The sequence below is a fragment of the Ylistrum balloti genome, unplaced genomic scaffold (assembly GCF_031769215.1).
Source record: "Ylistrum balloti isolate Yb309-2 unplaced genomic scaffold, AGI_CSIRO_Ybal_v1 Utg371124, whole genome shotgun sequence".
Taxonomy (NCBI): domain Eukaryota; kingdom Metazoa; phylum Mollusca; class Bivalvia; order Pectinida; family Pectinidae; genus Ylistrum; species Ylistrum balloti.
The window spans coordinates 332238-358290 of NW_026782617.1; the positions used below are offsets into that span (position 1 = coordinate 332238).

At 35.1% G+C, this 26053-nt stretch overlaps 1 protein-coding gene across 11 annotated transcripts in view; it reads left to right on the forward strand.

The window, feature by feature from the left end:
- Positions 1 to 26053, forward strand: part of LOC132560847 (RNA-binding motif, single-stranded-interacting protein 3-like) — a 164811-nt gene that overhangs the window by 114809 nt on the left and 23949 nt on the right. For all 11 annotated transcript variants that reach the window (XM_060225539.1, XM_060225542.1, XM_060225540.1 and 8 more), the window contains 3 exons: positions 5149 to 5309; positions 18684 to 18742; positions 22526 to 22617. In XM_060225539.1, the coding sequence (XP_060081522.1) occupies positions 5149 to 5309; positions 18684 to 18742; positions 22526 to 22617 (312 nt within the window). The remainder of the gene's footprint in view (positions 1 to 5148; positions 5310 to 18683; positions 18743 to 22525; positions 22618 to 26053) is intronic.

The following is a 26053-nucleotide window of genomic DNA, read 5'->3' on the forward strand; positions in this document are numbered from 1 at the left end:
GTGTCTGTCAGATGATATAAGGTGATATTACCTAAATTATTTAGTGACAAATTATATTACTTTTTGCACAAATCCCAAGAAATATTCAAACTGAGCTCTTCTGATACACCATATGGTGATGTGGGATCTAATCTTAGATTTACACATTCAGTCTGTTTATTTTTTCACAGCTTCGCATGCAATTTACATAAACAGCTGCATAATCTGCTGTCATTTAGAGAAGTAGCTAGGTTGACACCACATGACTTCATAAGTATTGAATGAGATTAGCTGTAAATATACATAAATCCAGTGATGGGAAATGCATGTTTTGGTGTTACTATTAACATGCTAGAAATTCTTGAGGTCTGAACACTGTATATTGTGATAAGACAGCGCTGCTTTAATTTCCATTATAAATCAAGTGAGTATATAAATACATGCGATTTACAAGGCCACATCGTATACTCCATCTCCTAGGTAGATGTGTCAATGCTTATATTCATTCCATGGGGATTGATGTCGGTTTCATATGGATAGTACACACCTTTGGAATAAAATGCAGTCTATTACTTTACAGGTTTTGTATAGAGAAAACTCCTAAATCTACCTGTGCTAATCTTACACTGCACGATATATAGCCCAAACGTGTGTGTGTTTTATTAGGTTTTTTTTTCATAGGAGGTCATATGTCAAAGTTGAATGTTTTTACTACTGCATAGCTTGGAATGCCAGGTTTACATAAATGACTTTTGGCTATTTAAAATCAAGTTCATTCTCGAACAAATCAAAAGAACAAATTCGGCCTTTCACAGTTCACGTGCCACAGCCTATAATCAGGACTGGGTTCCCCTCAATCCCTGTTCTCTTCTTAAGTCAATATACACAGAGCACCCAGGTGAGCTATTTTCCGTAGGTGTATCACACACAGGTATTTATATACTTACCTGTAGGATAGAACATTCTGTAATTATGGAGGAAGGGCACCAGTCGTAAAAGATAGACCTCGTGTGTTTAGCTTGAATTACTCCACCAACCAAAGGAAATTACTCAACACTTTCTAACAACCGAGAGAGAAAGATTTTTTGGACAATATTCTATCATTACACAGGTAAGGGCTCAACAATGCTAGACTTGTATGTTATCAAGAAATAGTTTTACTAAGGAAAGGTTCATCCTGTGAAGGATATTAGTCTGGGAGGGGTCGGATAAGGAGGAATCATTGAAAGGGATGAGATAGAAAAGGGTCTTTTAGGTGGGTGTGTCATAGAGAGTAACGGGGTAAGGAAGGGGTTGATAGGAAGGGTCATACAAAACAGAATAATTTGAAAAATTCGCTTTGGATGGAAGTCGTATAAGGGAGGGGTCATACTTTGAAAGAAAAGTGTTGTACTTGAAAAGTTTGCTGTTTGAAGGGTTTGTATTTTAGGAAATCAAAATTGACAGGTTTTTTTTAGAGGAGTGTGAATGATGGAAAATTCATATAGAAAGTAGGAAGGTTATTTTTACAGGGAATTTTACTTAGAAATTCCCTTAAACATCACACCAACATCTTCATTATACTACATACCTCAATAAACATCTCACCAACTCGTCTATACATATCATTTTAGTGTCTTGGTCATAACTTTTCCTGCAGTTTTATTTAACTTCAATCTCCAACATTTTTTGACATTGATGGTCGTATTTATGATAATGTCTGTCATTTTAGATTTCTCTTTAGAGTTGTACAGTCGGTTGTAGTATTGTCATTTCTGTGCTATGTTGAAAGATAAAAGATGGTTTACGAGCAAACTTCCCTAGAGATGAATCCTGAAAACAAATTTACAGTTTTATCATGCCATGTAGATACATATTTATATATAAATGAAAATGTATGCATAATGGATTTTTACTCTTTTTTTTTTCAAGTTTAATTTCAATAGCTGTTGTGCCCGTTTATAATGTACACACTGTGGCACTTTACATTAAATAGGGTGTTACCTGATTTAGCCATACATATATACCTTACTTTTCATTCACATGACCACCAGATATGGTATACCTTAACTTGCACACACCCATAGCATGTAATTGAGGCCTTTATTTGTGTAATACAATATAACAAGCAACCCCCTGCTAGTCCCAAGATATTATAGCCACAAAGAGCCAGTCAACAACATTATTCTGGATTTGAAAGCTCTTTATACAACTATAGATTTGTCTGACTGATCTGTCAGTAGATCAGTAGTGACAATAAGGTGTTTAAAACCTAGTGTCTCCCATAAGTATGATATAAAAATCATATCTCATTATCATTAAGGTAATTTATGGTATATCTGAAATCTACAATGATATAACTATATCATAAGGGTCTGGAGCGCTGAGAAGGAATCCTGTCACCCTGAAATATTACTACTCGAACCCTGCTGCCATCCCTAAATAACACAACCTTTAAATCTTAAAATCCTACCACCTGAGGTTTTCCAGCCTTAAATTATACAATCCCAAAACTAACTCAAAGCCTGCCAAACCCTAAAGTGTACATTTCTTAAAGCCAGGTATTATAAGACCCGTATACTAACACTGAAATACTAAATATACAAATGTCTACCCATAACTGGTACCACTAGGACAATCAGGAAGTCATTTTGATGTCTAGGAAAGGGAAAGCTCTTGAACTTTGACTATTTTCATATCCAGCTTTTTTTTTTACTGGGTTTTACCAAAGTTTTTATCAAATTTTCTGCATAAAGTCAACTGAAAAATAGCCGATTGTCAATGTTTTGCCACTCTTACACTAAATTTGATTACAAAAGCCCAAGCACAGATGACAGGTTGCTGCATACCATGATGTTTTGTGACATCACTTCTTAAATGAAAACTAGGTCGCAGTTACTTTATAAAATAGTTTTGGTAACTGATAATGTCCATTAGAAATCTTCGTCAATTTCATAAACTAAGGAAACAAGAAAGATAGGTCTTTCTGATAATTCACAAAATTGCAATCCCCTAAAAAGAAACTTAATCAATTTGACAAAACAAAAATTAAAAATTAGGTCACTTCAACAGAAGATCTGTTTCATTTAGACAAAATCGGACAACATGACAAGTTGATAACCCTGGACCACAGAGTCTACATACATTGGTAGATTTATGAATGAAGCCAGTACTGTAATCAGTAGTTAGAGATTAATTAATAGATAATGTAACTAGCCTATTGTTAAAGATGAATTAGTTGTCATCATATTGTGATTTGACATGGTGTATTGGTTTACACATGTGTAGAGTTTTAAAGTCTTGGCCAGACTCATTGTAAAATCAGGATACGTGTGACACTGCAAGTCACTGATCAGAAACAGGATTAGTACATGGTTGTTTCTCGACCCTCCACCACCCACCCCCCACCGACATACAAGGTCAGTGAAAAAAATCACAAATGTACATGATGTATAAAAATATCCTGGCTAGGGTAACAGAGTTGGCTCACCTGTATGTCAGTATGGTTTAGACATGTATAAAACAAGTTTAGAACATTCCTGTGGTTACCTTAGTTTTGTTTTTCCGGAAACTAATTGATAAGAATTTTAAAATTGGTGTGATTGTATAGGTATTGAGCGATCAGTCACGCTTCACTGATTCGGCCGACCTCATACACTACAATCACGCCTATCTGACTGTGTCTCATTTCAATTTGTCTTCTGCTATACTGAGCTACAGTTTTTTTTTACTGAATGGGTAGTAAGTATGCCAATCTGTAAGTTGTGGATCAGCTTTTGTATGTCACCAATCGTATAAGCACTGAGGCATTACACATACTAGGAGCATAGTGTCAGGTGGTCGTGAAAACAACGAGTATTGTTATGTTGATGAAGTGCTTGGTACACAACCATATTTATTAAAACTACAGAATTCATTTCCTCCAGAAAGTGAGTATAAGATGATGCTGTAATTAATTAGTGTCATTTGTTCTTACCTGTATGTAGGAATTTCTCAATTAACGTTTTTTTTTTACTAGAGATCTTTCACTGTTCATCAACAACACCCACGATTTCAGTGTAAATTCAAGTGAACAAAGTATTTAGACATATATTTATTTACATGTGTGTGATTTATTATGATATCATTCATTAAGATATATCACGTCACCGAGACAGCTTCTGTCGGATGATTTATCACGGAATTTAAAGAAAAGGTCGCGACATATATACCTAACTATGATGTCAAAAATGTATGTACTTTCTTGGTCATCACCTATTGATATTAAATCGATCACACATATGATGATTTTATGTAAATTTGTCTGTTCTATATAGAGTGACATGTATCTCTCCGATAATGATTTATGATCATTATCGACCCAATGTCTCAGGTGTGATCCGCGATATCTACCTGGTGAAATTCCAATCACATCACGAGTTGCCATGATTTACTCCGGTATTTGTGACAAGAAAATTATTGCCAGAACTAATAAACCTAATTAAAACCTAGATCACAAAATGCACTCATGCGTTCAAATATTAACCGGTAATTACGATGCTTAATGGAACGTAATTGTGGTGTACGACGTAGAATTTATGGGAGTGTTAATTCCGGGAGGGTTGTACTAGTTGTTGTAAAAATGTTTATGTGTTATTTTTAAAGGATATTTTTAAATTAGAAGCTCTTTGTTTAATTTGAGTGATTGTATGAGAAAGATTTTAGTTTATTGTGCCCAGGTGGCTTTGTAAGACTTTAAGACAAATTGGTTCAAAATCCCAGATTTGTTAGCTCAATGTACACAAAGTGTTTGTACAGAAGTCTAAGGATCAGATGTGTAGTATGATCAACACTCTAAAAAGGAATATGAAGTTGTTTTTTTTTAACCTTCCCAAAACGTCTTTTATGATACAGACTGTAAACACAATGCCAATTAAAGCAGCTGACAGTCCAGATTTAGAAATCTGGTATAGACACAGAGCCTAACAGGACAAGGGTCAGTCTGGACAATTCACATTGTTGTCCTGAAATTTTCATACATGTGTCTTCTTAAAATATATTCAGAGTTATGTCCCTTGATTATGTCTTTGCAGGTGGTACACATTTTCAGCTTTCAATTTTTTTTTCAATACTTTAAAATTATAATATATTTGTTATATTGACAGTTGGTTTGTTGGTCAATATTTAATTATTTTGATTTTGACATTGCAGACATACACGCCCCGCAGCATGCCGTCCGCAAGCCCAAACACCACGAGTAGCCTGTCCACTAACCAAAGCGGCCAAAAAGAAATGTTGAGCTGCAGCAACTTATACCTCCGGCACCTAAGCCCAAACACAACGGACGAAGATCTTGTCGAACTTTGTCAAAGGTAAATATCCCTTTAACCACGCATATTTTGATCTGTCCTAGCATTTTTACCAGGTGAAATAAAAAAAAAAAAAAAAACAGCTGAGATTGAAATGTATGTGATATTTACACAGTTGAAAGCATCTCTAAGTATATAAGACTTTTAAGAAGTCTCACAAGGTTTTGATGACAATGAAGTATTGCTGAACGATGCGTTAACCTAATCGTTGCTATGGAAATCATAGGGATGAGTATGTCAATGGCATAGGATACACATCATGATAATGTGTTTTTCTGATGTAGGTGAAATCTTAGTATTAGCATGTCATCACAGAGTTTAGTTTGGTTTCCATTCTCGTGGCTTTTCAAAAAATAGTAATTTGTTGGTATTTAGTCCTAAATTCTTCGTCAATAAGTACAAATGTACTTCTGAGTGGGTTTCTGTGGCAGTAAGTATGGGTACCTATTAAGTCATTGACTAGTGGTCAAAATGACCAATCAGAGACAGCCCTTCCCCATTTGTGTAAGTGCAGGATGATCACAAATGTCTGTTTTATTAGAGGGACTGTCTGTTGTGAAGCTCCCAGCTCTGCTGTTAAAGTCTACACATTCGCTTCTTGTACAACTCCAGAGGAAATTTGAATTTCTCCAATGACTGTCATTACGAAAACATTACCAACAGTTGGTTATGTGAGTGGACGTAGCATGGGTGAAAAAATTGATTTTCTACGTCGGTGGTGTCTAAAATAACATCCACGGCTTGCTTGAACAACATTTAGCATTGTTTGGATTCTGTCTGTTGAAATATTTTAACCCACATGTTGTAACGATTTGTCTCCCAAGAACAGGAAAAACGGCATATCGTGTTTCATTTAGGGTACTATGGTGTCAAATCCTTACAATAAAGAGAGCACAAGGAAGAACAATAAAGGCTCCATTGCAAATTAAAGCTAGAGACATGTTCTTCTTTGAGGAACCTAAAAACCTGTGATCCTTGTAGACAGGGCTTTACTGGTTTAACACGAGAATCAGAGATAGATTTAAGTGGCAGATGTAATTGTTTTTACTCCAGATTCGTCAGTGATACCATTGGCATTTGATTGCTTTTGGAATGATAAACAGTCTGAAGTGATTAACGGGAAAACTAAACACAAAAAAAATTACCTTTCTGTTGACAATTATGATGCTAGATGGTGTGCTCCGGAGGCAGGGTGCTTGTATCGGAAAGGGCAATAAGCATATTTTGCGTTTAAGCAGCCATTGCTTTCTGAGGTTTCCATTAGTAAGAAAATGACGTTCACCTTTGAAAATTAGTTCCTGCCCTTTTATTCAGATATATTATTATTTCGGTGCACTTTAAAGAAAATTTGAGTAAAGTTATATTGGTAGTGCTTAAGTACTTTTGAAGCCTGTAGCTTTGCATTGTTAGGAAGTAGATGGATGTCATGTAAATTGATGGGGATGAGGTGAAGGGGTTTGTACAAAACATCTTCTACACAGGGTAATTCATTATTTACCTGTACACAAACAGGATATAGGATCTATTGTTCATCCTTTCGGGGCCTGATGACTGGACCTGACTCAGTAACGGTCCCAGAGAGGGAGACAATGGAAGAGGTTTGAGGGGTGTTTCCTGTCTTGATGGCAGTCATCCAATATGTAACACAAAATGATGAAGGTGTTTTATAATGACTGGTCTGGTGATGTTGGTGACTAAGCAGCACAACAGCAATTAAATGTCATGTTCATACACACATTACTCAATACTGTAACAGAACAGGTGTTACTGTAGTCACTTATGTAATACATCAAACATTCCTGTTATTAATTTAGGAATCCTATTAATTCACATGCATTAGTCTGTGGTAAATCTGATTAGGAGATTCTTAATTAAGAACTACATTTATTTAGAGACTATATTTCAAACTTCTGATTGGCACTTGATATCTTGTCAGGTAAACTTGTATCAAAGGACCAGGTGTATAAAGAGATCAACTGTCTTTATATGAGAAAGTATCGGACCATTTGTGCTAACTTAACCTGTTTTTAAAACGCCACCTCTGTAAAGTAAACCTCCTTTGTAAAGAGATTATTTGAAGCCACTTTCAAGTTAATTGAACCTGTATTATGAGACCACTTGTTTAAAAGAAATCTCCTTTATACAGAGGTTGTTTCAAGCTTCTTATTACTATTTCTTTCAGCTTAACAAAACCTCTATAACAAGACCACCTGTAGAAATAGCCTTATGTACTTTAAAAAAGTGGCCTCTTTATACAGTTTGTTTGAGCATTAATTCCAGTGTACCACTTTTTTTCATCAATAAGCCCATATTGGTAAATGAACCCATCATGGTCAGTAAATATTAACAAAGGCTATAGCACTGTCTTGTAATAAGCCCATCCTAGGCAGAGTTTCGATGTTGACTCCCTGTTCTAATTGCTGGAGCAGAGAAAATTTTGAAATATATTTAGTGGCTTACACTGTACTTAATATACTGAATGACACAGTGAAAGGTTTAATATATTAAAAAGAATTGCTAGGGTACAAGTTCTGAGATAAAGATATTTCAGAAACCAATTACAAATATTCATGGAAAAGTTCAACTTCAATCCTATCTGTGTCTGTTACCATTAGTGGTAAGGCCCTCAAGTCCGCAGACTCCCAGTAAGATGTTACTTCCTTTCAGGCGGTGTAATTATGTAAACCAAGGGCTGGGGTCACACAGGGTAGGAAGTACTAGAATAATATCTAAAATCTAGTTCCTGTAATGGGGAAAAAAAATTATTTGATATAAAATATGAAAAATAGCTTTATTACACCATATCATTTATCACCAAGAAAAAAATCAACTTGCTAATAGAATGGATTGAAATTATATACATTCAGAGAAAATGATTATAAAGATTGTTGATTTTATTTTTTAAATTTTTCTTTGGCTACTTTTTTCACAATGCATAGGTTTAGCCTTAATTTTGGTCATCGTTTGTTTTCACTACAAATATCGGTCACTCAGATGTCTGGCCACAATATTAATCTCTTGAATGTTTGGCTGCAATCTTCATCTCTTGGATGTTTGGCTGCAATCTTCATCCCTTGGCTGTTTGGCTATAATCTTCATCTCTTGGATGTTTGGCTGCCATCTTCATCTCTTGGATGTTTGGTTATAGTTTTTGTTAACTTTGATATATTGCTACCGTATCGATAGTTTCACACAGACTTCACCTGTATAGTCTTAATCATGGGTACCCAACAGAGATAAAAATACACATTTTATCAAGACTGATGAAGATAAGATAGCTATCAGGTCAGACTAAGTTTCATATCTGTTTGATATATCGGTTTCTTTACAGAGATGTAAATTGATGAGAAATTTTCCTGTGAGGATTCCGTTTCTGTATCTTAAAAATTGCTCCAGTTGTTTTATTCTGAACAAGTCTTTCACTGTAAATGATATTTATGTGATGAAAAGACATTAGATATGGAAAGTTATTTTCCAAAACTGGCAGTTCAGACATAACTTTCTAAAGAGACCACAAAATTCCCTTTAGGTGATATCATTCTGCGTATATTTTCTCAGTGAGGGGTTATTGTAAATTGTTCCCTGACCACTGTGGCTTCGGTTGTTGACCGTGGTCATAGCCGCAAGCCAGATTTTATAATCAGGAAAAATATTTGAATACCAGATAAGGCCACTCTCAGCTATGAAAACCACACTCACGTATGTAATCCTGATACAGAATGAAAGTAATAAAATGTTATTTTTCTGAATTGATGTATATTTCAGTTGATGTATGGCTATGTGTTTTATTGAACTCTGAAAAGTACATATACCTAATGGTATGTAGATTATGTCAAATTCCCACTTTGATCATATATTATCACTGAAGTACAGCCTATATCCCTGTGGAAACACTAGGGACTTGGATGCTTGAGTGGTCAGACTATTCAGTCAATGTGAAAATATGGCTGATTTGTGTCTCCTTTCTTGAACTGAAATTGCTGTATTTTCTGGCAGTTTCTGTCTTTCCCTTAATCTTTTATCCAATTTATCATTTTCAGAAGTTAGTTCAAAATTTAAATACCTAAAATGCCAGAAATCAGAAATACCCTTAGTGATACTTTGTAATATATACATGTATAATAGGCTTTAACAAGTCCTGAAGGTCAAGGTCAATGATTTTGAAAATATAAGATATAGGAAAATACATAGGAATGAATGACATTGTTTTAATTACATCATACTACGATAATGTTATAATATATATGTTCTGGGTCTTGGTGGCCCCTGGACCTGAAATGAGAAATATATCAATTTCTATAGAATTCTTCTCTATCTGTAGAAATGACAAGGCACTAAACAAATTTGGTTTATAGCATCAACAATTGGACACAGACCCCCTGGATGGGGGAGGCGAAGGGGTGGTGATTCAGTTGAGGTAGTAGATATAACAAATTAAGTGATTGATTAGCAATACTGGCCGATGGATGTTGCAAAAACCAAAGATACTGTAATATTGCAGAATCATTCTGATCTTTTAATCAGCAAAGCTGGTTTTGTAAACACTTTTTTTTTAAGTTCTGTATACTAATCTGTGTTGCTCTAGAGAAACTGTATTTTTTTTTCCAATAGAAAGCCATATGACTTAAATTCTATCACCCAGCAGATGAATTGCATTAATTTTCCGTCTGGTTTCCGTTTTTGTTAATTTCAGCTCTGAGATTGCTAATAAATGTCTCAATTTGAATCAATATATGTCAGAATTAAATGTCAAACTCTACTGCCAATATATCCAAACTGCCCTGTCTCTTGTTAATTCCATAGATCCCTTCCTGATTTGAGAAGCTAATGTAAATAAAGTTTGTTCTGTTGAGTATTATCAAATAATTTCACCAAAATTTACAACCAAGTCACACGTCAGGTAAAAGGGACGCTTTGTATGTTTTGTCACCAAATTCTTCACAATCTGTGTACAAACAGACTACTTTAATGTTCTGTGCAGACTTTTTAAGTCGAAGTGAGAAAGTTTGCTCATTATTATCTGGTCTTTATCCATATATGTTTTCTGAATTTGACCAGAAATGAAAGTAAATTCATAAAAATGCTAACCAGTATTATATCTATTGAATTACCTGTATGTCATGTTACATTTTGTAAAGAAGTTGATGAAACATATACAGCTTAACAAGGAAAAATATGAAATATCAAAGCACTGCTGGTAATTTTCTTTTTCTCTTTTTATTTCTCAATGAATAAATTTATCTGTTTTTGATCACTGCATACAGTAAACATTCTTGGATACTGGCGCCAGTCGTTCATTCAATTTTCAGCCAACAAAAAAATGACAAAAACCTCCCTACACACTCATCTTATCAGTAAAGTGTTTGTACATAGATCTGATTCTCTCAAGTGCTTTAAATATAAATCTTCTTCACCATGTATCTTGTATTGATCTAAAAACCAAGTGGGTTGTTTCTTCAATTGTCAGATTTGGTCTGAATTAGGATACCAGCTGTACAGGGGGCAGGGATGAGGATGTTGTTTATCTGTAAAGAAAATAAACTAAATGTTCCTTTTTAATTGTTGTCAGATTACTAGCAAATGGTGGCTGGGACTGGCCATTTATCAAAACCAAAGAGATGGCACGACACACATAAATACAGCCCATTAGTATTGATCTCTTGCTTTTTTAATACAAAGTCAAAATTCCAAACTAAAACAAAAATCTAGGATTGTTAAATGGACTTTGAAATTTTGTTCAATTCAAAATATGTAAAAGAGAAAATTTCACTGTTGTTCTCAATGTCTTCAAATGAGTAAGTCTCAGAGGATCAACAAAGTGGAAATCAATTTTAATTTCAAAATGATTACAAAACTCAGGCGCCATTGATCGTGTAAGAAATCCTACTGCTGTAAGATTCTACTCTTATCTACCACAAGAAGAAATCAATGCTTTGACTAAAGGTTTAAACTTTTTTATATTTTGCTATAAGTTATATGTAAGGTTTTAAATTTTGTATTTTGTTATAAGTTAAATGTAAGGTTTAAACTTTGTGTTATATTTTGAGTTAAATATAAGGTTTTAAATTTTATATTTTGTTAGAAGTTAAATGTAGGGTTTAAACTTTTATATTTTGTTATGTTAAATGTGAGGTTTTAACTTTTGTATTTTGTTATAAGTTATAAGTCAGGTTTTACTACCAAAATGCTTTTAATGTTATTCAGGCTATATTGTAACATTTTACTGCCATTTGGAAAAAGCTTTATTTTAGGAATTGTAGTTATCAATGAAAGTCGATAATTCCATTTACTTCCCTTAATTATGGCAAAAACACATCAGTAGTGTTAGTCAGGTAAATTTTCACAACTTGTTGAACGATAAATATGATGGCAGGCGATAGAGATGGTTGCCATGACAGTTGCAGCCACTTCCTGTTGTAACCATGGCAATGCTATGACACTTGAGTACTAATTGTGATAGATTAACCAATGTCACAACTGTCCCAGGATGCTGGAATTGTCTGACGTTGCCCGCCATTTCCTGTCGTTATGACGATGATTTCACTTTCATCCAGACAGGCAAATAGCATAATTGTGTCATTTACATAAAACTGGCCAAACATACTGGATGAGGAAGTAGCATGTGGCATCTCTATCCGAGTTAGTGTCCACATTTAGACTAGATATATTGTAATTGGAATAAATCAGGGGTACTAACTGCTCGAGGTTGTTGACCTGCATCAGTAGTTATTTGGCTTTTTTCTCTATCTCATCTCCTTTTGTGTCCCTACCCTTCTTTCTTTCTCATCTCCTTTCATGTTCTTTCTTTCTCATCTCCTTCCCTACCGTTACCTCCTCTTTCTTTCTCTGTTCTCTCTTCTGTCTTGTTCCTCTATTTTTTTACCGTAATGATTTTTCTTCTTTGCTTATCTTTAATTCAGTACTCCAAACTGGCTGTTTGGTTTTCAGTGATACTGACCCCCTGGAGTTAAAGCTTGAACCCTACCTCTCCTGAAGTGACAATCCCTACTCTGACCTCTTTGAGGTGACAACCCCCACCCTGACCCCCCCTGAGGTGACAGCCCTTGTCCTCCCCCTCGTACTATCCTAGCAGTGAGAAATTATTGGCCTGCGGTAACCTATCTCATTCTGGATCAGACACACTTGATAATAAATCATTTTAAAGAAAAAATGAGTCATTGTCAGTATTCTTGTGAAGCTAGGTCATTAAAGATAAAGAAGGATACAGGATACTACGGTGTAGTGGATAAGGATACGGAGGCCCACTCATCTGACACTCACCTGAAACATGGTAAAACTATAAACACAGTCATTTATTAGCTCATCTTTCACATCCTGGCTACCTGCTGCCTACCTGTGGATCATTAACAAAGTCATACCTGTATCGCTGCTGGCAGGTAGATCTTTACAATGGCAGGTACGCCCTTCCAAATATGGTCACTATGTCAGGTATTTTAGTGGGTGTGGGAGGGGTTTGAAAAGTTAAAGATGTTTCACATCATATCCTGCACTGTCAGGCAATTAACAATAGATATAAAAATAGTAGGTATGAACACAGAATCCATCGGATACCTACATCCAAATGGCAGCCAGTTTACAATAATAAAATAAGTATGTTTCTTTACTGTAAATTGAGATTAGAGATATATAAAAGAAAGACCAAGGATTTTACTATAGAGAATTGTGACATTCAGGAGAGATAGTATATGACACGTTCACACATGTAAGAAGTGCCTTAGTAACCTGAACAACTATAGAACTTGTCAAGTAAAGGGAAACTCCAGTAACAATGGTAGGACGACTGATTGGATAAATCAGTGTGCTATTTCAGTGTGCTATTTCAGTGTGGTAAAAACATGTCATTTAATATTACAATGCTTTAATCTTATCTTTAATTTACACTCTTCAACAAATACTGATTGTTAGATAAAGAACCTGTCCTAACATGTTATGGACATAGTTTTTTCTGGGACCATATTTGGGATTGTATGAATAACTGTCACTTCCTCTGGTCTGTCACACAATAATGGGCATTGTACCAGGGAGATGATGTATATTCATACGGCATGATCACTATCAGTCTGTATGTATCAAGTTCATTTTTAAAACCGGCAATTTTTCCGAAACCACTCAATCATCGTTATACCTAGTTTATCTAAGGAATTTGATCATCATTATAAATTCTTTATCCTCAGCCAGTCCAAATTCAGCTCTTGTTACTTCTGGTCTGGATGATATTTCATACTTGAATGTCTCCCTTTCTGTTTAATTCTACAATAAACTTTTATGAAAGGAAAATCTCTCTCAAAACAGTGACCACACAGAAGGTTAGGAATGGGTTGTTGACCTGCAGACTTAAGGATTGTCCGAGTAATGACTGATGAAGGTGTGAGGCTGGACAGAAGATGTCCATGCATCATAGAAACTCCTTCCTGTACAAGTATTACAAGGTATCATCAGTGACAAAGTTAATGTCAAAGGTCAAGGAGGAGTAGAATAATGTCAAAGGTCAAGGAGGAGTGGAATAATGTCAAAGGTCAAGGAGGAATGGAATAATGGTCAAAGGTCAAGAAGGAATGGAATAATCTTAGAGGTCAAGAAGGAGTGGAATTGTGTCAAAGGTCAAGATGTAGAATAATGTCAAAGATCTGTGGGAGAAGTAGGAGTTATGTCAAAGGTCAATGGAAAATTGAAGTGGTTGCTTTAAGGTCACAGATGAGAGGTTGAATGTTGTACATTAAAGGTGATGAGGAAACTGTGTAAAAATGAATGTCAAACGTGAAAAACACGTCAAAGCAGAAATGTTAAAGGTCAAAGGAGAAGAGAGAGTTTGGAAGTTGAAAAAGTAAGCCAGATATTGTTAATAAAGCGGTAAAAGTTCAAGAAGAAGAAGGTGATTTATTTCCAACTATAAAAAGCCAGCTCTTTCACTGTTGATGAATTGCAAGCTTTGTTTTTTTGCTGGACAATGACATGAATTATGACGGCAAGTTCTATCTTAATATGAAATCCCCTTTTAAGGCTTTAAAATCCAAATTTGTTGTGAAATAGACATTAATCTTTATGTTTGTGTTTACTGTTAGAGGAAAATTGGCCGATTCAACATAAAAAAGTAAGATAATGTTATTAATTGTACAGTGTTTGTGACAGACAAGCACTTAATAATATTACTTCTATTTACATTTTATCTTTTAATGCTTTACACAAATTAGCTTAATGTAATATTTGTACTAAAGCGTTATGATATTTGATCTGGTCTGAACTGTCAATGCACTCTATCTAGAATGGTCTCGGTTTTCTACATGTTCGACAAAGCAGGCAGAATTGATTATGTTACATAATGGTGGTCATTGTTCCTGATGGAGCCCAATATGGAACCACCGAGTACGATTCACTTATCCACCCCGTGACATATGATTGGATGATTTAGATCGGCAAATAAAAACTACCCTCTCTCCCCCAAAATAAAAAATGGGCCCACTATTCTCTTAGAGAAGAATATTAATCTATCCCTCCATATAGGGTTGAGCACTCATCAATTACGTGTCGAGATTCAGTGCACAGAGACACTAGTCTTAAACACCATGCAACAGCTGATAAATTAAAAGACTTGATTGATAAACTGGTAAAATGACATTTTAGTGGGGGATTAAATTGAAAGCAATTTTTTATTTTCTAAATGAAAATATTTTCTAAGCAGACAGAATTGCGGGCATTGTGTTGTGAATTTGAGACTGTCTCTGAGCTTATTAAGTCTGTCCCTTGTCTCTGTTAGAAACAATTACATGGTGGATAGTTTTCCAACTTTTATTTTAAATTTGAATTAAATTTTATGCTTACACAAGTTGATTTCTATCTCAGATTTAATATACCTGTTTAAGATTATCAATTTTTTTACTAACATTTTGTGTTTATTTTAGATAAATTGAAGATAAACGTATCTTTACACCATGCTATATCATTTTTCATATTAAAATATTTCATTAAATCACAATGATTTAATAGGAATTAGGTAACAGACTACGCCTATGAATATAAGCCCTCTCGGAATACACATTTCCATCAATAGCAGCATTGATAATTAAATCTTTAACATTATCATTTCAACACTGCCTTGTTCATTAAAAAAAAAAATTTGTCATTTGGACAAATAATTACTCCATTCTCTTTCATGCCAGAGCTATCATCAGCGGTTAACAAAGTGAACCCTGATAGCCTGGTAATAAGCCCATGCCTGGTAATAAGCCCATCCACCCCTGTCACTATTCACTAGAATAAGTAAATGTTGTTCTATAATCTCACCATCTAATTTTGAGAGAGAATTTTTGTGTTGGCCCCTGGGTTTATTGCACCGAAGATACAATAGCAGAATTTACTGGGAGACCAGGTTATTTCAGTCCAACTTGGGTGTGCTGTCCATTATCACATGGAAATCTAGGACAATTTGGTGATTTCTAAACACTTATTGATACAAAAGATAAAAAGTTAGGTTAGAAACACAGCATTAAAAGTATGTACATAGCTGCACTAGATAAAACACACACTACTGTCTTATCCGGGGTAGGAATAGGGGACACGGATTGAATATGCATACTGAGATTATATGGAGGAAACAAATATTTGGAAGAAATATTTCAGTTGTTTAGGTTTATTGTAGTGTGCATTGTCATTGTTGCAAACGTTTACCTAGATTGTCAAATAATGCTCATGTCTACAACTGTTTGCCTCTGGAAAAGGTCAGCTAGGAAAAATATTTAAATGAACCTTGTTTTTCAACTATATTCAGTATGAAGAAAATTGCTAATTATAAAATCAATTTGATAAATAAATAACCCCACACCAAAAAAAATTGCCAACTATAAAATCAATTTGAGAAATAAATGCCGAGGTTGACATCTGTATTACTGACCATGTCCCCCTCAATTGATTTGATTATGTCCAGTAACAGATAACAGCAGGAGACCAGCCACTCCAGCCGTAGGTCAAACCAGGAGCATAAGGACAGACTAATTTATATCAAAGATAGATTTTTCTCTTACCCTGGACAAGTCCATGTTTTTAGTAGGATTTCACAGCGCAAATTCATCCATGTTACATCAATAATAGACTAACATTATGTCAACAGGGCTCAGCAGTGAGATAACAATAATATTACATGATTTCCCTCTTTGAGAGTGAGATAGGGGAATCTCAGCCTTAGGGGAAAGATTCTTGAGTTTATGAACACTAGAATCTCTCCCATATGGATGATGTTACCTTACTTACCCTCAAAAAGACAGAAGGTTCTATTACTCTGCCTCTCCGTGGGAGTGAGGGTTGGAGGTACCAAGGGACAGTGGTACAGGTACACAGAGACAGCTTGTACATGACCTTCTGGTTCAGAGGATCAGAACTTGATCAACATGTGTTGGGAATCAAGGGTCATCTCAAGTCCCCAATCATTTATAACATCCCTCCGAAAAGGATCACATTAATTTTGTCCGTCTACACCAGCATTATTAAATTGGTATTTCCGCCTGAATTGGTGGGAGCCCTGGAACATTACGGCTTATTTGTTGACTACTCATTCTGTAACTATCCTGGATAGCATTGATCTTCCTTCTTATCAATTTGTAACGATTACATTTATCTTGTACGGTTTTATTGCATAAAAATGGCCAGATTTTACAACCAAGAACAACCGATTACAACCTACTGCAAACAAACATTGATTTGGTAGATACTTCAGCATATTTACAGCCATCCCTGTTTGCACTGACAGATTTCAAATGCATTAAAAACTCAAAACAGTCATTTCAAACTTTAATAAAATCTGTTCATGTTATCTTAACTTCATTCATTGTGATAAAAATTTTTCTTCAACTTTTTTTTTGTTAATAATTGTATGAGAAATAATGAAATTAACTCCACAGCCTTTCTGCATTGACAGTGATGACCCCTGATCTCCTGCTTTCCATATCCATTATCTATCGTGAACATAGAAAAGCATTTTAATCACTCAGATTTTGTGGTTACTATCAATGTGAGATAACTATGAGAGAAATAGATTGTCCTATCAAGACCGTAAGATGTGTTTATAGACCTTGATAAAACAGCTTCCTGTGCTGCCAATAAACATCTCTTTCTGAAGGGACTTAGATATATACTGATGGTTAAAGCTTTATTGTAAAACACTATTGCTCAAAGAGGTGAAAAGACCCAGATCTGGTATATTCAGAGTGAGGTTTTATTATGAGTGTAAAAGAATTATATTTCTGTTGTAATGAAATTAGCCTGACTTGTTGAAAACCAAAAGACACAATTGAAATGGGAGTGATGATCCCCAATCCCCAACCGCTTCATGATATTTAAAGTCTTGGAGTGAATGCTGGATCCTAGGGCTATATATTTTAATATTTCATTACTTTTGCCTCTCTGCCCAATGTATCTAGACATTGAATGCTGGTCTGCTTTCCAAGTGGAGCTTAACATGTTGTTTTTATTGTGATGTAGAGAATGTCGACTAAGAGTAGTCACCTGTTTCTTGGTCGTAAATGCCAGAATTAAATCTGACTTATGAAGCAATCTTCCCATCCAGCCTCCATGCTATGTGTATTGCATTCAGCATAAAATCCCTCCTACCAGTAATCCACGCCATTAAATACTGTGAAATTGTCGTTTGTGAGCCGAGCTTGTGAATAATCTGTATGCATATGTATTTGCCATTCATGAACTGAATTTTTCAGTATTGAATTAGGTTTTCGATCTAGAATTTTCAAATTGTCTTCTAACAATGATCTGTGACTGGTTTTGAAAACTTTTCATGGATTTGAAATTTGAAACATGCCTTCCCTTGAATTAATCTTGAAGAAAGGCTAATTTTGATATTTTACTTAACAAAAACAAACATAAAATAGAAATGATATCATTATGTGTGTAATAAACAGCATATATTTAAAACAAGATGTCTACTTAGAGAATAAAGAGATTTACAGAGGGAGGAGGGAAAATCCTCGTTTTGCTGCATTACAGCATTATTAAATCACGTAGAATGTTCGGTTTACTGCCACTGTTATAGGTAAGACAAACAGAAACAGAAGTGGTTGATGCTTCAGAAAAATCAAAACTAGCTCCCATCCATCCTTCACTTGGCAGTTCATTCATTAATCAAACAGGTGTTTGAGACAAAAGCTTAAATTTACTTGTCAGAGTGTATGAAATCTAGTAGATATATTCTACCTCATATGTAAGTGAAATATGTGGTAGAGAGTATAAAGTTTCTGAAGTGGTATGTTAGAGTATATTTTGGGGATGAATTAAAGACATGATATTCAGTTATGTGTTAGTGTTGGTATGGATACCAGTCGGTAAAACTTGTCTATCTTTGTATCTTTTCAGATATGGCAAGATTGTTTCTACTAAAGCCATCATGGACCAAACTACAAACAAATGTAAAGGTAAGAGTCTTCAGAGTTACAAATACAATGGGTTACCATAGAGGAATGTTGCATCAGAAACAATGGGTTACCATAGAGGGATGTTGTATCAGAAACAATGGGTTACCATAAAGGGATGTTGTATCAGATACAATGGGTTACCATAGAGGAATGTTGTATCAGATACAATGGGTTACCATAGAGGAATGTTGTAACAGAAATAATGGGTTACCATAGAGAAATGTTGTATCAGAAACAATGGGTCACCATAGAGAAATGTTGTATAAGAAACAATGTTGTATCAGAAACAATGGTTGGCCATAGAGAAAAGGTTGTACCACAGAGGTAAGATCTTCAGAGTGATAGAAACAAGGGCTACTATAGAGAAATGTTGAACCTGCAAGGTAAGATCTTCAAAGTGACAGAAACAGTAGATTACCATAAAAATGTATTGAACCTCTGAGCTAAGATTTTCAGAGTTACAGAAACAATGAGTTACCATGGAAAAATGTACCTCTGAGGAGGGAAACTAATTGTAAATTCTCTAATTAGTATTGTGTTATTTTGGGAGGCTGTACCAAATTGATCTTAATAATTGAAAGTAAAATTACCTTTCTACTGTAAAATTAGCCGAGACTAATGCACAATGTTATGTAATGGTTGGTGCCAGCTTTAATCAGTATGTGTAAGTTACGAGTACGTTTTGGAATGTACAATCAGAATATTTACATCAGAATCGCTATGAATATAAGCAAGATCTTATGCAGTGATGACCGCATTTTCTCACACATGCTCTTGATATGCTTGGAAATACATGGTAAGCTGTAGTGTCCTTACATTAGAGTTGACACCTCAATATGTACCCTTCTGGAGGTGTTGATGGCATGTCTCATTAACCAGAACATTACAGATACAATGGGAAAATCGGCAGGCTTTGAGAATGCTAATTGTAGCCCTCTAAGCCTCCTGTAGATAAGATATGCTTTGTCGTTAACGCCTGGCGCCCTGACAAATGACAATATTTTTCTGTTACGAAAGACAAATAGGATACAGGTATAGGACAGATTCGCTGTTGAGGCATACCTCACCACCATCAACGACTTTTTAATTGGTGTATTAACCCCCTCCTGTGTAGATATGACAGCTATAAGACATGCAGTAATGACATCAATCCCCCTCTTTCATCCCCCACTTTGGTCCCCAACATACGGAACGAATCTGCTAGTTTATGCATGGTAGTGTATTCTACAATGCCAGTGCTATTGCACCTTTTCTCTAGAACTTACTCATTGACACCTGTTATAGCAGTCACACAAAAACAATTGAATTTAAATTTGGAAAAGTACAGAGAAATGCATGAATTTTCATAGCATGACTCCATGGTTTATTAGAAATTGATGTTTTCATTCCAAATAGACGAACTTTCCAAATACTTCTGTCTAGGGTCATATAGAGGTCATCTGGTACTTTTCATTATCTCCTGTAAATTATAACCCTGATTGGACAATTCTTTCACTGCTGTCCCGTTATGGGATGAAGTGTGAAGTCTAAACCCTTTGACCTTTCCTTTAGCTCTCTTAATTGGACATTTAATTCGGATCAAACTGTTCCAGCTATCTCATTGTGGTTTAATTTGTGGTCAGATGTGACTGTCACTTCACAACTCAGGCACCCAATCACGTTTAAACAGAGAATTATTGAGATGTGGCCACAAACAACTACAATCAGGAAAACAAATAGATATCTTATACAACAAAAAAATTTATAATTTTCTACCCTTGTCACATGACATGTTAAAGCATACTCTTTATAATGTTTTCATTTTGTATAAAGATTTTACATTGAGGTTCATGCAACTAAAGATCCAAAAGTTGTCAAATTTCATTTAGACTGAAACCATTAGAGCAATGTAAGGTTACCGTGACCTATATTTTATGTTTGAAATCATTAGAGTTGCGGTGACCTATATCTCATGTCTCGCTGACTATGTAGGCCTTACGCTAGCTTTATTCCTTTGGTAAGGTATGTTTCAGCTGAAGCAGAACCTTACAGTGGTACATGTATGTTTTATTAGCTGATGTAAATAAAAACTGACAAAGATCTTTAAACAATTAGGTAGAAGCATTTTTATCTTTCATGTTCTGTCAGTGACTGAATAATTAAAGAACTTTTAACTTACAATCTTACGAGGTAAATGTACTGGAACATCAAACATTCTTTCTTTTCAAAGTTAAACAACTTTCCACTTCAGAAATTTTCATTGACAACAGTGGGTAAGAGCCCTATGTAGTAATTGTATGCCTCTCTTTAGTTCTCTTTTCAAGTCTGTGACGACCATTTGGGTGGGGAGACTTAGTAATAGAAATACAAATGCTTGACACTCTCTGACGATTCATATCACTGGCATTCATGTGATCTACCCTACTTATTGAGGTCTTGTGTCTGAACACACCTTATTTCAAAATGCATATCAGATTGTAACCTATCAGTAAAAATCAATATCAAATAATATCTGGCAGTTTGAAGTTATAATGAAAATATGTGTCTAGCCAAAATTGGGGTGTGGGGGTGGGGGGATGTTATCAAACTGGAGTCAAAATTTAGCTGATAAAATGTTGATGATGACTAACACTATTATATAAATTTCAAAACACGTAGTTCTCAGGAGTCATCAGTGTGATTTGATAGGGAGAAAAGTTAGTGAATAAGCATTTATATTATCATGGGTGATCACACGATATTCAGACTCCATGTCACAACTAATGAGTATGTCTGATATCTTATTGAGTTAAAAAAAAAGGGGGGCGGATTGTTAGTGTAATATATCATCCGTCTGTCTCCACTGTTAAACTATACAGCTCATATTGAATACTTTTAAATGAAAACAGAGACATTTTTTTTATCAGTTTTTCCATTAATTACAATGATGTATTCTTCAATGCAATAAAATAAACAGAAGGATGGTTGGTTTCCTTCACAGATTCTAGGTTAACAATATATTAGATATATAGATTTGAATGTTTTTTCTAAATCTACAAGCTTGTACACACATTTTAGCATTTGTTTTACACTAACCTCTTTAGTTTATATCAAAGGGTGATCAATAATTCAGAGGCCATGATGGCTGAGTGGTTGAGGTGTCTGACCATTTTTATCACTAGCGCAAGTTTGAGGCCTATGTTGGGGCAGTCGCCAGGTACTGGCAGCAGGGCAGAGGTTTGGGAACTCTGGCTTTCCTCCACTACCCAAACCTGGCACGTCCTTAACCGGCCATGGCTGAAACAAGATGTAAAGTTTCAATAAACTAAATATATTCAATAATTTGAAAGCCTGTTTTCACACATTTCTGAATTGCTTTAAATCACATTAGGAGAGTGGTATAATATTACACCTGTTTCTGTGTATCTGTTGTCTAGTCTATGAATACCTGAGCTAATCTTGTTCAAATATGATCTCAACAGCTAGTTTGGTTACCTTCATTATCAATATTGGTTTATCTGTTCATTGGGAGATATACACATAACACCCACTAAAACTAATTTTTGTATACATTATAATATTTGTTTGGACAATTTAAAGGTTACATGAGGTCATCAACTGCTTACAGTACAATTGAAATCAGATTGATCCTGAACAAAGTTTCTTTCAAAGAGTGCAATGGAAAGAATTTTTCATAAAACGAACACAGAACAGATGATGTATGCTTAAGATAAGACCATGCTTTGTTTTCAAATGGTTACAGTTTCCATTTTCATTAACAAATATTGACTTAAAATGTTCACACAGATTGTTTCTTTTCTCCAGGATATGGATTTGTTGATTTTGAAAACCCTCAAGACGCTGCGGTGGCACTGAAAAATCTACAGGCACAAAATATGCAAGTTCAGATGGCCAAAGTAAGTAGCACTGAAGTAAGTCATTTTACACATACAAGTCTTGCTTGTCTGTAAACAGAACACATCCCAGGATTCACCTTGCTTCACCTCCAAAGGGAGACTACTCTGTTAATCTGATTGATTTGCATGAAAACAGAAAAATAATTCTTTGCACATGTCCTTGGAGACTAGAGTAAATAGCTTATACTGTTTGCAAAATCAGTTAGAGCATTATTGATGTATAAATGAACACTGCCCATGGACTGCCCAAAGAGTCATGATATTCAGCTCTTGCATGGCTTTCAGAGAGAACCAATGTTTCCACTGATTTTAAAATGGAGGTTTGTATATTTGATAACTACAAACAAAAGATTGCTCAATGAAACATATAGTCCAGATAATTTGACAGAGATAGGAAACACTTCTAAGACGATGCCAGTAAATTTAGTCTAAAACAGGTTATCTAGCATTTCACTGTGCCAGAAAAAGCTATAAGCAATATACGATATGTTTCGTTGAATGACTTGAATATGCCAAAGAATTCAAGGTGGATCAATGCAGACACAGCATCAAACATTGAAAACCTTTTATTTACCAAACTTGAATGTAAAACACAGACTTTCAACCTGACTTAAATGGCCCAGATGCAAATTAGCTAGATATTTTGCAATGGAGACACAGAAAATCAATGGCCTTAAACATATCTGTACGTCTTATTGGTTTTGTAGGCTCAGATTTTGTTTCTAAGTATTTTTGCATTTGAAATAAAGCATGAAATTTTTCCCTTTTTTTTTGAGACATTGCTATGATATAATTGTACAATTATATGATATTTTTCAACCTTTGAAATTTGACATGAAATCCCCCTAGTCTTTTCCATAAGAAAATGATCAACAAAATGCAAGTTCTTTCTTGACTCAGATTACATACTGTTAGCATGATCATGGTCATTGGAAAGCTTACTTTCGGATTGCAATTAGGGAGAAATGGCAACCACTAGAGAAGTCTATGAACATACAACATTGTGTTCCGTGCTCCAATCTAAACACCCAATTGTGTTGTAAGTACATCATCCATTAGGCCAAGAGCTACACCAGACTTATAATCAATTTGTCCTCTACAACAAGTAGTGCTCCAAAACCACATCATAAAAACACTGATTGAAGTTGAAATTAGTTTTATAAAGTAGAGAGCTGACTTGTGATCACAATATAGGTCTCTTACAATTGTTCTGATCGCACTTCTCCCCTGCCTGATAGGGTCATACAGCTGTAGATATTGTCATTGATTATGAGTTTCTAGCAAATTGTGAGCTATTGTTAGTATTATTCTCGTCTATGGTTACAAATAACATATAGAAAATTTCAATATATATATAAGTTCGGTCAATTTTAATTCAGCTATCTGGAAACTGTTTTGGTTTATTTGTTGGCTAAATATGGCACAAAGCTTTCCAAATTTAGATTGACACGGCTCAGAGAAATATACATCTGTATTGTGGCAGGTGAGATCTAGTATTGATTTCAGGTTCTTGCCACCATTTGATGCAACTAGGGATTTAATCCAAGTTATGGCTCAGGAACAACATCATTTGGAAGGCATTTGTCCTTTATAAGTACTTCATCTATTCAGTGGCAGCATTAGGGCAGTTTTCTATCCATCTTATGTGTTTTTGTCGCAATGCCAAATTCGTACATCAAATCTTATGATTGTCGCTATCGAAACACACCCAATAAGCTCCTTCATAGTAAGGATACAATTGAGTTTCTGGCAGTAGGCGAAATGAATGAGTAATGTACATCAGTCTAAAGATAGATCACTCATCTTAAAGACAGTGAGGACGGATGTTTCTTAGTCAGATATCTGTGATTTTTTAATGCACAAAGATTCTGTTTCCATGTGAAGCAAAATTAAATTAAGATATTACAAACCATTGGGAGAGATTTACAAAATCCTTGGTTATTTATCACTCAGGAATCTTATTGATGCCAAACAGTACATTCTGGTAGTTATTTTTTGTCAAGAAAGACAATAAGGACTAAGATAAAAACACTATATTAAGATTTCAAATGTTAGCTTGATGTCTAAACAAAAATCTTCTATGAGTATGTATGTTTGATTAAACACATACGAAAGAAAACAAACCCTATGTTGGCAGAGTATTGGTGCTCAGAAGATATGTAGTAACTTTTTGACAAAAAAAATCATGATTGCTGTTCATTTTTATAATTCATTCTTATTTATGTATACAATATTCGTTAGTGCAAGTTCAAGGTCATTTCTTTCGAAGTCTTGAGTACATTTTGAATGCCCAAACCACACATGGTGTCTGGTTAAAGAATCATCTTTAGAAAGTGTGAGAAATTAGGTGAGGCTGTAGAGCGACTTGTGACTAAAACATATAAATACTATGATGTCTTGTACATTTGTTATGTGATTGTTGTGTTTGATTTTGGCTAACAGGCACTTGATAACTACTTCAAATTCTCTAGGATCTTCAAGTTTCTCCTACCCAGTGACAAAACTACATATTTTCATGCTGTTTAACTTCGTAAGAGCTAGTTTTATAATTTCTAGAGATGTACAAACATTGAACATTTTTGAAGACTATTACACTGGAAATTGTTACCCTGTGCTAACAGGGCAGACCAAAAATGATCAATTGATCAAAGGAAAATCAATCTTATCATTACTAGAAACTTGACAAACAGAAATTGACCAATCAAAATTAGGGTGACTTTATCAAGGCCAACTATTGATGTTTGCCATCCTTCCAAGTGGGTTCTAGGAAAAAGTCGGCTATTTAATTGTCGTCAGACATCAGATTTTGAGAGGAGATTGAGTATCGGATAAGTACTGCCCCGATTCTGTTGGTCATGCATCAGTCAATTGTTGTATTTCTGACGTTAATAGAACGTCATATTTCCCCTGCCATAGCCTGTTGGGACAAGTGGCTTATCAATAGTAATGACTTGGAGTAAGGGAATACTTGCTGGCCAAAAAAACCCTTTCATTTTAATATTGTCTTGTCGATTTATTGTCATGGTAACAAAGCCATGCTGAGCTGGTCAGATCTCTCCAGAGTAGCCTCCAATGTACCAATACATCAGACATATTATATATATTACTACCGAGCATGCAAGGATTGTCCAACACTTGGACAATGAGAATGGCTGCCGTGATAAAACCTGTCCGAGTTTTACAGTCAAAAGTGTCTGTGTCAATGGTTCACTTTATAAACCTATGTCTGAAAGATCCACTCTCCTAGTCTTATCTTGTGTTTGCTTGTCTTTGCACTGTTGACAAAGGATCATGGATGAAAGCTTTTACTCTGTTAACTGGCTATAATCATCCCCTTTGGTCAGTCCAAGTATCCTAGCAACTGTCAACACACTTGATCCTAAGTTCATTCAATGTATAGCTAATTAAATTGTACTTCAAAGGTTGGTCACTGCAT